General features: G+C 45.8%; 3 protein-coding genes and 1 long non-coding RNA gene across 6 annotated transcripts in view; 2 read left to right on the top strand and 2 right to left on the bottom strand.

Moving 5' to 3' along the window:
- LOC148397637 (uncharacterized) overlaps positions 1–4,146 on the bottom strand; it is a 14,951-nt gene extending 10,805 nt beyond the window's left edge. Inside the window, exon 1 of the long non-coding RNA XR_015858572.1 lies at positions 3,957–4,146. This is a non-coding gene — a long non-coding RNA (uncharacterized LOC148397637). The remainder of the gene's footprint in view (positions 1–3,956) is intronic.
- On the top strand, positions 2,788–5,643 carry LOC148397636 (UDP-glucuronosyltransferase 2A1-like). The gene is made up of 6 exons (XM_088375929.1): positions 2,788–3,549; positions 3,626–3,774; positions 3,993–4,124; positions 4,240–4,327; positions 4,397–4,616; positions 4,711–5,643. Exons 1-6 carry the CDS (start codon positions 2,826–2,828, stop codon positions 4,994–4,996), a joined length of 1,599 nt encoding a protein of 532 aa, XP_088232055.1. The 5' UTR covers positions 2,788–2,825; the 3' UTR covers positions 4,997–5,643.
- LOC148397635 (uncharacterized) lies at positions 5,475–12,071 on the bottom strand. Its single transcript, XM_088375922.1, has 17 exons — positions 11,776–12,071; positions 10,472–11,031; positions 9,767–10,237; positions 9,363–9,470; positions 8,999–9,269; positions 8,392–8,690; positions 8,154–8,300; positions 7,969–8,083; positions 7,830–7,898; positions 7,612–7,752; positions 7,411–7,524; positions 7,173–7,246; positions 7,004–7,108; positions 6,786–6,901; positions 6,590–6,728; positions 5,907–6,027; positions 5,475–5,764 (listed from the first exon to the last, which is right to left on the bottom strand). Exons 1-17 carry the CDS (start codon positions 11,930–11,932, stop codon positions 5,679–5,681), a joined length of 3,093 nt encoding a protein of 1,030 aa, XP_088232048.1. The 5' UTR covers positions 11,933–12,071; the 3' UTR covers positions 5,475–5,678.
- On the top strand, positions 11,778–15,793 carry poli (polymerase (DNA directed) iota). Of its 3 annotated transcripts, none has more exons than XM_088375925.1 (11): positions 11,778–12,127; positions 12,240–12,377; positions 12,467–12,586; positions 12,904–13,068; positions 13,199–13,336; positions 13,461–13,703; positions 13,771–13,949; positions 14,011–14,102; positions 14,213–14,346; positions 14,457–14,665; positions 15,052–15,468. In XM_088375925.1, the coding sequence occupies exons 2-11, from the start codon at positions 12,290–12,292 to the stop codon at positions 15,466–15,468; spliced, it is 1,785 nt and encodes a 594-aa protein (XP_088232051.1). In that variant the 5' UTR covers positions 11,778–12,127; positions 12,240–12,289. The 3 variants fall into 3 exon arrangements, with proteins under 3 accessions (XP_088232051.1, XP_088232052.1, XP_088232050.1); XM_088375926.1 differs by lacking the exon at positions 11,778–12,127 and adding an exon at positions 12,144–12,214 and having other exon boundaries at positions 12,301–12,377; XM_088375924.1 differs by lacking the exon at positions 11,778–12,127 and having other exon boundaries at positions 12,180–12,377; positions 15,052–15,793.

The following is a 15,793-nucleotide window of genomic DNA, read 5'->3' as shown; positions in this document are numbered from 1 at the left end:
TTCAAAAGGAATAAAAGAATACAATGAATGTAAGAAATCATAAAATAGTATAAATGTAAAGTTATTGTGTGATTATATGTGATGTGGGACAACTCCAAGAATCAACAGCTTATTGAACGAATGACTCAAAGCGACTCTCATGCAAGTCGTAAACAGTGGCGGTGGTCCTTTGAGGCCCTCTAAAAAGGCAGCCGACGACGACTGAGCCCAAGAGTAAACAGTTAGCGCTATTAAAGCAGCGCTAATGGCGTGTTAAAGGGAGCAGAGGGCAGCTGGACACACCGGCCGGCTTGTGAAATCTGACAGCTGACTCCTTTATGGCGTGGCCAAAAGAAGGCGCAAATCATGTAAAAGGCCTCGGCCGCCTAGTGCGTGTTTAGACATGTTTGCCTCTTCGTGGTGAAATGAGCTAATGGCGTACAATGCTAAGCTAGGTAGCAGTCAAGGTGACACATTTGCATGTCACAACAAGCACGTTTTGCTAGCGCAGTTAATCACGTAGCCATTTGTTGGAACTTAAAGGACTAAATTGGTCTTACTGCTTGTGTATCGGATTTTTCAACATAGGTGTTGTCCCATTTGTCAATTTATCGTCTTTAAATTGCGAGCCAAAACATTTCGTCACACACAATAGCTCTGGTAACGGAAAACTGCACAAGTAGTTTAGCAGATAAAGAATAATCATAATAATAATAATAAAAAAAAAAGAGGATGGCCGCTCCTCTTGGAGAGCATTCACCAATTTATTTTCGAATGATATTGAAAAATTTCGGGGATCATAGTTTGCAAAATATTTTTAACTATGATGGACAATTTCTACAGGCGGCGTCAATTTCTCTGTTCAGTTTTTTACGTAGTAAGCTTTTGAAACATTACGCCAATGCTTGTCATTTCCAGCGTGCACGCATTAGGGAAACGGCAAAAGTGAAAATAACCAAAACGTGTCTGGGTCGCCTCCACCGAGCGCCTGATTGACTATTCTCTCCCAAGCGTGCGTGCGGGTAATCGTCTATTGAGAGCGCTATTCCTTATCAGCGTCGCGCACGCCGCCTGAATCCGTTATCACAATGGGCCAGATCAGTGCGGGCAGCCCCCTCGCTCTCTCGGCAGAGAAAAGAATTTCTGGAGTTTTTGGGCGCCGGCCGATAGGCCCCTGAGCTCTTTATCCGCTCAAAGCCAATTCACACTCACTGAGTTTAAATGTCCCAGCTCACCCCGAGCCCCCCCCCTTGCTCCCGATGCCCTCCTTCTTCCTCCTCTGGCCCGCGAGTCGGGCGGCTGGGTGGGATGCAGGTGCAGGATTGCTGAGGGGGTGGGGTGGGGGGTTGCTGGCTCGGGTAGGAGTGGTGGTCCATTGTTAGGCTGGACAAGACCCTCTTTCCTCTGGAGCACCCCGTGATGGCAGAGGCGGCTGACAATCACACGTCCTAATCTGATTATGCAAATGTCTACTTCAAAAAGCAAGACGCTGTAACCCCTCGGTCCGGCGGCCAGGGGAGGAATGTCAAGGAAAATCTCAAAGTGCATTTAAAAATTGAGATTCTGTATATATAACAGTAACAGGCCAAAGCAGGAAAGTAATTATTTTGGCACCATCGGCCAAGGAACTATGCTGAAGTGAATAAAAACGCTTCATTCAGGGAAAAAAAACAAACATTGATTGCTTTGCCACCTTCTTGGCGCATCACGGGGCAGAGGAACTATGTTCCCGTGAAGTGAGGAACTTCGTTTGGACAAAAGGAGTGTTTTGTCACAGGAGTAATACAATTATATTTAATGTTTAAGAACGTTTAGTTTTAAACATTTGATTTTATTGCCTACCATGACATAAGTGCAGTGTTCAAACTGCGTTACACTGGCTTGGTCTAGAAAGTTTGACGGAAAAGCCAATTTTGAATTTTACTCAAGTCTTTCCATTTTCAGCAAGACTCATTCCCTATTCCCCGCAAAACAGGGTGGGATTACGATATTCAAATGCGTATTGTTTTTCCACCCGCTCCTGAATGGAGCGCTAAAAACGAAATCTACAATGTTAATGAGGGGGAGGACAGAGGAAGCTTTAAGAAGCCTTGAGGTGACATTTTCCAGTAAAAACTAGAGTGGCTGCCGAAAGCCGGACCACCGCCGCCTCAAGCTCGGAGCGGCCCCTCCCTCACTCATTCACACCAAGCGGACCCCTGTGACCTCTGCGGCGCTCTCAAATCAGCTGCCCACGTTTGCGTCATGAGAACATCGAAACTAAGGCTGAGCAATTCATTCTTTGTTGTCGCATAACACCAAAGGATTTTATATAGAATAAATCCGAAGAGGACTGAAAAAAAATATTGCATTTTAACTTTCAATAGGGGGGGGGGGTGCAGGATGGCTGTCAAAGTTTGATCGGTTGCAGGAGTTGCAGTGATTTATGCTTGCCTTTGACACATACGCGATTCTGGATGACGCTCGCCAACCTTTTAACTAATAATTAACTCAATTAAGATAACTGCACTTTTGAGTCACAAACGTCGCGGGTGAAAATTTTTTCCGGCCTTGCTGGCGATCTTTTGTTTATTACTTACTACGATGCCGGTGCGGCTGAAGGCAACGGAGAACGGTACCGTTCGTTCCTTAGACTCGCGTTTTGGTGTGGCCCAAGTATCTCTCTTGCGATGCTTGAGCTGACCCGTCGGAACTTTTACAAGCGCTCACCTTTTACCTGTAAGCCCTTGTTTTGAGTCCAACTGCAAGGCAGAGTTCAGCTTTGTCGAGTTAATGATTCATTTTCTACGACTGGCTGAGTTTAAAAAGCTTTGCGGGTCACGCCACGACCACACGCTGCCACGACAATGCCGGGTGAGAAGGTCCCGCTTTGCGCCCTACTGCTGCTCCTCGGTGCGGCGGCCGGCGCCGAGGGCGGCCGTATCTTGGTGTGGTATACCGAGGCCAGCCACTGGATCAACATGAAGCCAGTTCTGGGGTCGCTGGTGGAGCGCGGGCACCACGTGACAGTCATGCTTCCCAGCGCTTCACTTTTCATGAAGGCCAGCGATAAGTCCAGCTTCCACTACCTGCCTTTCAACGTCTCCATCTCGTTGGAGGAAATCGAGAGCTTCATGGACGATTTTCTCGCGTTCTCCATTTACGAGATTGACTACATGAACTACTTTGAGATCTACGCCAAATTCTTGACCATGATGAAGCAGGATCTGGAGTACGCATTGAAGTATTTAGACGGCGTGGTGAAGTCGGACAACATCATGAATAAGCTGAAGGAGGGCAAGTACGATCTGCTCCTGGCGGACCCCATCTACGCGGGCAGCGAACTGGTCGCCGAGATACTGGACATCCCACTGGTCTACTCGTTGCGCTTCTCCATGGTGTACAACATGGAGCGCTACTGCGGCCAGATGCCCGCCCCGCCATCTTTCGTGCCCGGCATCATGAGTAAACTGACCGACAAGATGAGCTTCTCTGAGAGAATGTGGAACTTCCTCTTCTATGCCTTGAATGATGTCATGGTTGAATTAACCCTTTGGTCAGGAGTGGATAAATACTACACGGAGTTCAAAGGTGAGTGACGCGCTGCATAAAATGTCAATTCAACTGAATGAACTTTGGCTTTTGACACTTTTGTCTTTCTTGACAGGCAAGCCCACCAGTGGCTGCGAATTAATGGGGAAGGCAGACATCTGGCTGATAAGATCTTACTGGGATTTTGACTATCCTCGTCCTTACATGCCCAACTTCAAGTTTGTTGGCGGGATCCACTGTAGGCCCGCCAAACCTTTACCCAAGGTAAATTAAATTTTTTTTTTTCTTTGCATCTGTTTAGATTCACAGTAACTGCCCCACTCGCATACACACGTCATGTTAAAAATGATGGCAAAGGACTACTTTTGTCTAAAAGAGGTTCCTTAACTTATTACCATGAGCACGGAAAACAGCAAATAACAGGATAGATTCAAAGTGTGTTTCACCTTTGAGGCGCTGCTGTTTGGTTTTTTCCTATTCAGGACATGGAAGAGTTTGTGCAGAGTTCAGGCGACGACGGCATTGTAGTCTTCACTCTGGGATCCATGGTCAAGAACGTCAGCAGCGAGAAAGCCGACATGATCGCTTCAGGCCTTGCTCAAATCCCCCAGAAGGTTGGACTGACCTTGACATGTACACCTGCATAATAAATGAAGATGATTCTTATTAAAAAAAATTCTACAATTATGCTCAATTTGCGATAAAGTGCCTTTTAACTCTGATTTGCAGGTTCTTTGGCGTTATAGCGGACCAAAACCATCTACTTTGGGCCCAAACACAAGACTGTACGACTGGATCCCTCAGAATGACCTGCTGGGTTCGTAGCCATCATTTCTCCTACGCGCCTAGAGGCAAGTCATTCGAACTCAACCCTGAACCCATCCAGGTCATCCCAAGACGCGAGCCTTCATCACTCACGGCGGCACCAACGGCATTTACGAGGCCATCTACCACGGGGTGCCCATGGTGGGCATTCCCATGTTTGCTGACCAGCCCGACAACATGGTGCACATGACGACCAAAGGCGTCGCCATCACTGTGGACTTCAACTTCATGTCATCGGAAGACCTCAGCCGCTCCATCAGGACCGTCATCGATGACAAGTCGTACGTTTTTACGGTTTACTTCGAACACATTTGGGTGCACGTCATCAGAAAAAAAAGTCACTTTTGTACCATACTTGTGTTTCCATGTCTACAGGTACAAGGAGAACGCCATGCGTCTGTCCGTCATCCACCACGACCGACCCATGAGCGCCCTGGACGAGGCCGTGTTCTGGATCGAGTTCACCATGCGACATAAGGGCGCCAAGCACCTCAGGGTACAAGCCCACGAGCTCACCTGGTACCAGTACCACAGCCTGGACGTGATTGGGTTCCTGCTCGCCGTCGTCCTGCTGGCGTTGCTCCTGTTTGTCCAGATGTGCCGGTGTTGCCTGCGTCGGTGCTGCGGTCGGAAAAGGAAGACAAAGAAGAAGGCTGAGTAATGGAAATAGCAGAATTCGGGAGATGACTTTGTGCGTTTTATACTCACCAGGGTGCAACATTAGATGTAGGTGGTGTAACGCAAAAGCTAGGGAAAAAAAAAAGTGACAAAATATTACAAACATCTGTCTGGTCCAATGATGGTGATACTTTGTCTTTACAAGTTATGAGTCATCACTCAGCCAAACCGTCATTTTGTTGCAAATTAAAATTTCTGGCTTATGTGACAGACGGTGGCAAATAACGCCAAGACACGTGTACCTAATGTTGTGGGGTGAAAACCGATCAATGGTTAACCATGTAGAATTGACTTGCAGAATTGGAACAAATTTTAATATGCTTAAAAATCAAAACATAATACCTGATGTGCAGAATCTGGAACCAATCACAAAAGATTCACGGCCATTTTCATTGGACCACCTGAGGCTCATTCAAAGCTGGCAGTTCATTGGCTGACTCAAAATGAAAACAAAACAAAAATGATGTCATTGTTTTTATTTAGACAATGAATCCCAATCCTTACCCTACTCCAGGCATGTTTTAATTTTTAGTTACTAAGTGCAATTTTAGTGTATGAACACACAAACAATAACAAAATTAGCAAAATAAATATCAGGCGGATTAGTTAATAAAGCAACTTTTTTTTTTTTTTAAACAATGGCGTGAGGTGTTGTGTGATTTCCATCATTTTTTCATTTTGCCATCTTTCCCCTTCAGCAACATGAGCTCCATGCAGGCGAAGGCATCTTCTGCTGTGTCGTGGCCGCACACTGGGAGAAACCAGGTTTTAGACTTATGCAGGATGCCATTTTGTCCCCCCCTCCACTCTCCCACTATACCCCAAATTATACTTTTATTAGGACCAAAATGACAGGAAGTACAAGACAGTGGTTTGATCAAGGAGAGACCCACCGCTCTCTTGAATAATCCTGGTCAGGTGTTCTGCTGTGAGGCTGCTGAGGCTCAACCTGTGTGGAGGGCCCAGGCGATGGGGGAAGACCACTGCAGTGTCCACCACCGTGTTGTGAAGCAACTACAAGTGGGAAGAGAGCAACACACTGCCCTGAAGTGTCCATCTTTGGTGGCTTAAACTCTTATATTCACCACTCGTAGAAAGCTTGAGTCCCTGGGCTTTTAGATAAAACTTCAGGATGATCCTATAATAGGCCAGCTCTTAAAAATGAATAGTATTTGCTTTTTTTTTTTTTTTTCAAAACACACATATGCAACATTTCAGTATATTTGGCACAACCTGCAATTGTCAAAGAAGAAGCCAAGCAGCCAAATGTATCACATTTTCAACAAGTTGGACTGCTAAGCTGTTCCATGACTCCTCCAGTAAAACTGACCATTGCACATACATCCTTTTCTTTTCTCCCAGCATCGTCTTGTCTAAATGCCTCACTTGAGGATGGTACTACTGCAGTCAAATGATGCTTCAGACCATTGAAAGGAAAAAAAAAAAAATCTTTGGCATCATTTTGTGCCTTCAATAACACACCATACAATGAAATCCTACGAATGAATTTGCTTAGTCCCTACACAAAAAATGAATTTTTTAAAAAAATAAATAAATAAAAACATCCCAATGTCACCTTCAGGGCACAGAGATCAGTTTCCAGGCCGTGCCCAATCAGAATGGTGTCGGCACTGATGAAGCTCAACAATGTCTTCTGCACCTCGGCCAGAGTCATTTGGTTATCCTTCATGTCTTCCTCGCTGATGCCAGAAAACCTGTACAAGGCGCCACGTCACTATACTCCTGGTGGTTGTCCATTTCTAGCTAGTTACCTGGTGTTGTAGTCGATGACCTCGTTGCGTGGCTTGACAAACGTGTCGTAGACCACTTGGAGGTTTGAGTTCACCACAGTCACTCGTGACAGCTCCAGGCCGTGAATGGTGTAACACTGACAACAAAAGAGGCAGATGAGTAGAAACAATTCTGTGTTCCAAAAAAAAACCTCTCTATTAAGATGAAGAGGACATGTTTATATATATGCAAATGTCACCATTTCGCAGTCCAGCGCATAGACACCCGGGAAGCAGCCATTTACAGGCCATCGGGGGGAGGTTGCCATAAATCCATCCATGGCGAGGGAATCGTGCACATGCAACTGTCGCAAATGAGAGACAAAGTAACAAAAGAGGGCCACCAATTCTTGTCGACAGGAGTCTCACCTTAAAAATCTGGCAACCGGGTGCTCCCATGACTCCCTGGCAGCAGCTATAGCGAGTCTCCACCCCACCTGGCACTGTGGCCGTTACACGCAGGATCGAAACATTTTAGATTGTTAAAGTTTTTCCCAAATAACTTTACAATTAGAGACCAATAATTAAACCAAAAGTGAGTGTCTCTAAATGTTCCCCCCCCCATAAATAAGACGTGGTGACACATAGCAGCACAGTCCTCATATACCTTTCTTCTCCACTCCTTTCCCATAGTGATAGTTGCATTCTTCCATCCGGGTGTGCTTGCCCTCTTTGTTCACAGAGTATGTAGCTCCGCACCGGCAACAAATCCTCTTCAAGGCTACTCAGAGACGAGCGGTCATATATATGTGATGTAGCTCAAGTGCGACCTCTCGTGGTTACAACGGGCAGTAGTCTGGGAGCTTACGGTCGTTGTTGCCCTTCCTCTGGTTTGCCAAAAGGATGGCGTAGCCGGGTTTCTCGGGGTGCTGAATAGGATAGTTACTCTCAATCAGCTGCTCTTCGCTCAAAATGTAATCCCTCAAAATCTCATGCAAAGCGTCATCATCTGCAAGGGAAAAGAACATTTGCGTCGATGGAAGCGCAGTGCGAGCATAATTCGATGCACCATAGAGTCACTCTCACCCTTTCCTTTGAGCTGCTTTTGGTTTAGTGGAATATTTCCTTTTGAGCTTTTGCCGTTGATTATTTCATCTAAGTCAGCAGAAAATAAAATCCACAGTCAGGAGACGTTCTCTTTACGGTTGACAAATAATCCTCTCACCTCTGGAACTGCCTGAATTCTGCTTTTTCAACCTCTTCAGTGCATTCACAGCGATGCTGAGATACTTGAGTTTGTTGACGCTGCGACTGTACACCGTTTTCTCCTCAGCAAGGGCCTAGCGACCATTTACAGGACAAAACCATTATATCTCGGAGTGTCAGATTTCTCACAAGCGAAAAGATCACCTTTTTAAAGGCCTCGTCGACATTGGCGGAGGTGTCGAGGAACGCCTCGGTGAACTTTGTGACGTAACACTGTCGGATGTCATGGGGCACTTTGTCTTTGGCCGCCTCAGGCTGCTGCTTGGCTTTTCGTTTGGGGGTTGCTCCTGGCTTTTCACGGGAAATTACAATTTTCATTTTCAGCACTTTTGTTTTTAACCATTCAATGTACAGAGAGAGTACCAAAAAAAAGTGTGCGTACCTTAACAGAGACTTGGCTGGTCGTTTCACTGGCGGGGGTTGGAAGAGCCACCGCGGCGGAAGAATGGCAGCGTTTCCGCGGAATGGCGGGAATGAGCAGCGGCGCGGTGGACCGATGCATCGGCGCCGAAAGGCTCACGTTTTTGTCTGAGCCAAGGTGCACTTGAGTGATGGGGGTCAGGACGGAGGTGACCGTGTTGGAGGTGGCGTTGAGAGGCAGGGTGCCCTGAGGGAGGATCAGATGCAAGTTGACGCCCACGTTGATTACGGCGGAGCCTGGAGGTATGTTGTTGACACACGCTGCAAGGAGACAATGTGAAATTAGGTCGCGCACCGTTGGCGGAATGATGGATTCTGGTCATTTATTCTGTCGACCCAAATTAGTCTATTACTTACTCAAGGCTATTTATTTTGTCTGTAAGGAAGGACGCCACTCTGAATAACAATTCTCTTAAAGGTGAATTGATCTTCAAGAGTGTATGATGAGGTCAGGTGAAACTGATTGGCATTTCCATTTATTTTAATGAGAAACGATTTGCTGATACTTGGATATTTTCAAATTCGCAAACAGTGATCTGCAGTAATCATAAAGTCAATGCAACATTTACCTTTTTGTTGAGGAGCGGGCGACATGCTAGCAGTCGCTACTGGAGGCGTTGAAGAAGAAGTGGCTAGGAGCCATCTCTCTTGCTTCCTTTGAGCGGCCGACGAGGGGAACGCTTGGGCTTCGTTCACGTCAGCTGTCAAAATGGCCGCCTTCTGCTGGACATGTTGAGTCTTGGGCACGACGGCGACGAGCTGAGAGGCCGGGGATGGATTCACTGGTTCTTGTAGTGGAACCAGAACCTTAGGCTGTGGCCTCCTTTTCGCCGCTGCAACCTGTCAGATCAACAGATGTTCCCCATTTAACTTGGCTTTGCTAAAATCTTTAAATCAAACAAAACAAATAGGTGAACGCGTGTACTGCAAAACCTCCGCGTCTCTGAACTCATGCGCGATCCTCTTCTTTGGTGGCAGTTCTTGGGGTTGGAAGGCCCGAAAGTCAGGATTGTTGCGTTTCGCCGACTCGTTTGTTTCCATCTGGCAAAACGAAAAGGAACGCTAAATTTTCAGATATTTAACACCTGGAGAGCTGTAAAAGAGAACAAGCGGCCAAATGGAGTTGCTGCTGTCACTCTCGGCTCGCGCTCAGACACTCGCGCAGCAACTCATGAAAGGTTGAGCTTTAAGTTGGCCAAACCCGCACAATGAAATTTATAGTTTCTGGATGGATTGTCAAGCTATTTAATCAATCAAATGGTAAAGATGAGCAAGAGCAAATGTGAGTATTTACAATTCAATCCCTAGGCTGCACTTGACTCTTAAAGCAAACTTACAGGGACCTCCAACTGCTGCTGGACAGCATGTTGCTGGTTGCTTGCCTCCATGAAGATGCGGTAGCACTCCTCCACAGGGTCGCTGTCCGACAGCTCCGCAGCCATCGCTTCTTCATCCTCATCAGAGCTGGACTCGATGACGATGACATCTTCATTGGCTGCTTTTTCTGACAAAGGCTCCTTGACGGATGAGGCCTCTGCCGACACCTGGTGGCTGTCAATTTGAGCGCAGCTTGATTCCTGACCACTCTTCTTGGGTGGCTGGCACTCAGTGGTTTGCCGCGCCCCTGACAAATACTTTGAAACCTCCACACACAACCGCTGGTTGCTCTTGTCCGAAATGTCATCTCGTTTGGTTTCCTCTTCGGAGTATTGAGAAATACTAGCTTTGGGATCGGGACGCTTTTCCACACACTCAGTCAGGTCAATCACATTCGTAGCAGAAGCTTCTCGATCCTTGATGCAGGATTTCTGTAGGGCAGAGGATGCTAAACGTAAGAGCATTCAAGACCTTTTAAGGCCACTTTCATCTCATTCAACTCTCATTTGCGGTCTACAACGTGGGCTGAAATTCAAACAGCAACAGTATGAAGAATTGAGTGTAATCAAATTTTCAATTAAAGAAAATATATAAATACTAAAAACAGTGCATGGAGGTGTGCGTATGCGCGTGCATAGCAGGTCTTGTAGATAAATGGTACCAACCTCCTGGACTGGTTTTAAGTGAGTATCAGGATCACAGCAAGTTTGAGATAAACTCCTGCCAGGCAAGGATGGTCTTTCCAGTATCAGGAGGTCATCAGCGTCGTTGTCATCTTGTATCCCAGGGGACGGAGAGTGGTACGGCGCCACCTGATGGCTGACTGGCTTTTTTACATCACCCTGATGTGTGCTCATTCCTTTCAACGCCTTATTAATTGACTTGTATGACCCAAATTCAGCTGTGAAGTTGGACATAGGATCGTATTCCAAATCGGTCCTCGGCTTGGACTTGTCAAGCACGTACTTTGTGGATTGAGGGGAGGGTGTTTTGATAGTCAGACGATGAACATATTTACAGCTATTTGAATTTTTGCCTTTTGCCTCAGTGAGGGTGATGAATTCTGCCGCGCGGTAGCATGACAGCCTCCTTCGCTCCTGCTCTACTTCATACTTAGCCATTTCGATCTTCTTGTTGATGCACTCCAGCTCTTGGAAGGGCTGATTTTTGGTGTGGTCTGCAACTTGCGTCGCTAACAAGGTGGACTGAATGTCATTTTGGGCACCTGTAGCACAGCAATCAGAGATGGCAAATATACTCACACCGTTTTTCTAAAGTACATTTCAAAAAAGACTGGTTTGCATGCAGGACTGGTCAAGAAGTGTGTGTAAATATAGTAGCATCTCTATAGCAGCTTGTTGTACACATTTTTTTGTCTTTTAAAATGGCAAATCTTTTTAGTTTCCTCAAACTGGACAAATGTCCTATGCGATTTTTTTGTGTTTGTTTGGCTCAAATCCAGCTAGTGCTGCTTTTGATCTGGTCCACTGCACACTTCACCAGCTAAAACTTGTCCCTAATGTCGCAAAACTAAACCAATGTTTGCGAACTTCTTAAGTAGTGCCTAATCATGCCTTTCCCTCCTAATTGCGGATTTTGACAATTCTTATGTGGTCCATGTTCCCTCATTAAACGGCGGGGTTTTCCAGCGACATTTTATTTCCAATTTCTTAGTTGACAAAACTTTATCAATGGACGTTTGTTAACGTTATTACAATTTTCCAAACCAAATAGGAGTTTTGTAGAAAGATACAAAGACGAATACAAACAAGTTGAACCTTAGCTTGCTAATTAATTCAATGACTGTATTTGAGGTTTTCCTTATGCAAGTTCAATAAACATACAATTAGACGGCCTACTCCTTTTCTTACTGATAATTTACTTACGTTTATTTTTTTTAAATAACCACGTCGTTTGAAGCCAGTCAATTAGCGCCTTGAGCTAACGTTTACGCACGCTTGTTCCTCACCTGTTGGGTCCGGTTGTAACGACCACAATGGCGGGAAGGAGTGCCCAAACAAATGTCGCCCGTCCTCGGTATGTTTGTACCAACAGTAGGGGCGTTTGCAGGAGCGCTTCGGGAAAGGGCATGGTACCCGGGAGAAGAGCTCAGAAGCCGGGAACATCACTCCAACACTCGACCGAGAAGTTACCGCGTTTGTCTGGGGCCCAGGTTGCGGTCAGGTTGGCTTATATAGGAGTCAGGACGCGTTGGACGGTGGTATAAAATGTTTTTATATCAAATATGTTGTCGTCCAAACGCTTTTATATCGACATACCATGTGTTGTGCTCTAATTTTTCAATTTTTATCAAGTTTCAGGTGAGTTTTGTCAATTGTCTTGTAGTGAAGCCATACTGTCGACAGATGGCGCTGTTTGTGAGCCTGGCGTTGCTGACTTGTTTTGTGGTATGTTACCTTCCCCTGTTGACAGCTAGCAAAAACATCGATTATATTTTCAATTTTGACAACACAATTTTTGCGATGGAAAGCAGCGAGGACGAGATGGAAGAGGATGAAATCGAGTGGAAGCAACTTTTGACAGATTTGCCAACAACCCGTCGAGCTTCTGGTAACGTAACGCCACAACCAAATATAATTACTGAACTTTCGATGCAAACTTAATACTGAAATGTGTCTGAAATGTTCTGGCAATTTCAGGATCGAGCCTCAGTGTGAAGCCAACACCTGCACACAGAGTAATTTTGCATTTTGACCTGGATTGCTTCTATGCTCAGGTGGAAATGATCCGAAATCCAGCATTGAGAGATGTTCCTCTAGGTACCCTTTCTTTTACCACTAAGATCACAAATATTATGTTTGGTTTAAAAGAGACATATTAGGCTATGTGTTACCATCAGAGTATAAACAGCTTACAGATGATGTAATTAAAAAAATATGGTGAAGACTCTCCAATTATGGAAATCAGGCAAAATTCATAAGGTGTTGCTCTCTGACACATTTTGGGAACTAGGCATTTCACAAACAATTTATTTAGACATTTCTCAAGCACTTCAGAGACCAAATATTTCGGTACAATCTATTAAAAAGTTACTTTTGGTCAACAACCCCATTAATATCTTTGTGATTCTCATCAGGTATCCAGCAGAAGTACATCATCGTCACGTGCAACTACGTGGCGAGGCAGCAGGGTGTCACCAAGCTCATGTCTGTTACCAACGCCAAACAGAAATGTCCTCAGTTGGTGCTGGTGAAAGGAGAAGATCTGACGCACTACAGAGAAATGTCCTATCAAGTGACGGGTAGGCCAAACCTGAACAGTAGTTGGATGACAAACTTCATTAGGTTGTTTTCATTATTCTTCAGATGAATTTATAACCCCTGTATAATTTCTCTGCTTGATGTTTCTCATTTCTTTGCTCTCCCTACAAGATCTGCTGCTGTCCTTCTGTCCATTGGTAGAGAGGCTTGGCTTTGACGAGAACTTTGTGGACATCACCGAGATGATAGCAAAACGGCTGCCGCACACACCAGAGTTCTCATTTATGGGCCACGTCTACAGCACTTCAAGTAAGCCCAGAAACAGCTTGTGAAATTAACTAACCCTAATATTGCTGATGATTGTTCGTAGTATATTTACAGTTTAGTGTTTGTGTGTTTTAATTTCTAAAATATGATGCTTTTTGATGCACAGGTGAAGCCGCAAAGGCTAAAGCCAACATTCACCCAGAGTTGGCGTTAGGGTCGCACATCGCCGCTGAGTTGAGGGAAGCCATCCGCGGTCGATTGGGCCTCACCGGCTGCGCTGGTGTCGCCACCAGCAAGCTGTTGGCCAAACTGGTGTCGGGCACCTTTAAGCCCAACCAGCAAACCACACTGCTGCCGGAAAATATCGACGACATCGTGGGCGGCCTGAGCGGCCTGCGTGAAATACCAGGTAAATGTTGTGTGTGTGTTGATTGGGGGGACATTACCTTCATTCCTTCCCTATTGTGCATCTTCAGGGGTTGGACATCAAACGGCCAAAAGGCTCCAAGCACTTGGATTGGTCAGCGTCAGAGACCTTCAGCTCTTCCCACTGACTAGGCTCGAAAGAGAATTGGGCTCTACGTGCGCAGCGCGTCTGAAAAATCTGTCCCTCGGCGCAGACGACTCTCCCGTCAACCCTACCGGAGCCCCTCAGGTATCGGTGGAACGCGTCATCGCTTTGGTGTGCCGCGTCAATGCTAATGACCTGATTTTAGTCTCTCAGCGATGAAGACTCTTTTAAGAAAATGTCAAGTGTGAAAGAAGTGATGGACAAGATTCAACAGCTTCTCAGCAGCCTGGTGGAGAGGTCAGAGTCTTTCAATTGGTCAAATGAACTCCCTCCAAAAATATATCTGTGCTGAAGCGTGTCACATATAAATATTTGTATCTCAGTTGAAACATTTGTTTGGAATCCAGGATGCGCAAGGACGGCAGACAGCCGCAAACCTTGCGTCTCTCAGTTCGGAAATTCTCAGCGAGCAACAAGTGGCACAGTCGGGAGAGCCGCCAGTGTCCCATCCCCAACCACATTGGGCATAAGATCACCTCGGGTAAGCTCGTGACGGACACGTCTAACCCGACCAATTGTAGTGGCTCGTTGGACAGTTTGATGCTGATCCAATTTTGCTTTGCTCTTCATTAACTACAATATCTATCTTAGCCAGCGGCGACGACGCCCCGGCCCAGCTGCTCTCCTTGGCCATGAAGCTCTTCTCCAAAATGGTGGACACGGCGGCGCCATTCCACCTGACCCTCATCAACGTGGGTTTCAGCAACTTGCAGACCCAAGCGCCGGCCGCTGGCGCCAGAGGCTCCATTGCTTCCTTCTTCGCACCCAGCGCCTCACCGCACAACCCAACTCGAAGCCAGGTAGTGCACTCAAGTGGAATTTATAGCGTTGCTGCTATTGCTACTGATGATGATGATGATGATGATGATGATGATGAAATAAACTGCTGAGATTCACCAATCCATCAAATAGATGAGCAGTTATTGTATTGTGTGCCAATATTTTCCATTGACATACTTTTTGAGTGCTAAACTAATTCATTAGCATTAACTAATTCATGTAAATGTATTCACTGTATCTCATAACAAATAAAAAAAAAAATTCAAATGTCAATTTATTTAGATGATGTATAAATGATCTATTTTCGTATATTACAATTCTTTGTAATTTAGGTGTAAAGTGAATTGATATTTTTCATTATTGTGATCATATAATAAATGTATCTTTCAATGTGACTTCCTTTTAGATTGACCGCGGAAGCGGTGCAGATCATCTCGACTCAATCGGCGATATGCCTTCGCTCACTCCAGACAACAGCGCAAAGAGCCCAAGCAGCCGTGACGCGGCATCGCCCCGGGCCGGACCCGCACAGAGCACCTCTTCTCTCCTAGCGGAAGCGTCTCAACCGGTCACGACAGCCACCCGTAGCACATGCTCATACGACGCCCACGTCACCGCTACGCATCGATTGCCCCCAAACGTGGACCCTCGGGTGTTTTCCCAGTTACCGGCCAACATTCAAACGGAACTGATGAGAGAGTGGGAGTGGCGCCGACCCGTTCTGAAGATTTCCAGGAAGCCCGGGAATGAAGCCAAAGAGAAGAAAAGCGGCGGAAGGAAAAGCCAGGCCAACAGTTTGTTGAATTATTTTAAGCCCGTTTAGAGAAGCTCCAAGTACTGTACAGTGAAAGGGGAGCACGTACTGCCATGAAAACCTGCGTGTTATTATTACTGCCACCCGCCCCAAACTCAAGTTCAATACGACATTTTTTTTTTTTTTTTTTACGAGTCAGCTTAGGTTCACGTGATGCATTCTGACCCAAATTCCTGATCCATTGTTCTCAGACATAAACAGGCAAGTCAATGGGTCTGTTAGCACTTGTTCTATTGGTTCCCTAAGGTTTTTGCTATTTCGCACAAATTTTCCTTTAGATATTTATTTTCATATATATATATATAAATAAAGAGAGTACATTGGACTGAAATTA

The sequence above is a fragment of the Syngnathus floridae genome, chromosome 5, assembly GCF_059516105.1.
Source record: "Syngnathus floridae isolate MCC-2025c chromosome 5, RoL_Sflo_1.0, whole genome shotgun sequence".
Classification (NCBI taxonomy): domain Eukaryota; kingdom Metazoa; phylum Chordata; class Actinopteri; order Syngnathiformes; family Syngnathidae; genus Syngnathus; species Syngnathus floridae.
The sequence above is the reverse complement of the archived record's forward strand: the minus strand, read 5'-3'. Positions and strand labels throughout refer to the sequence as shown.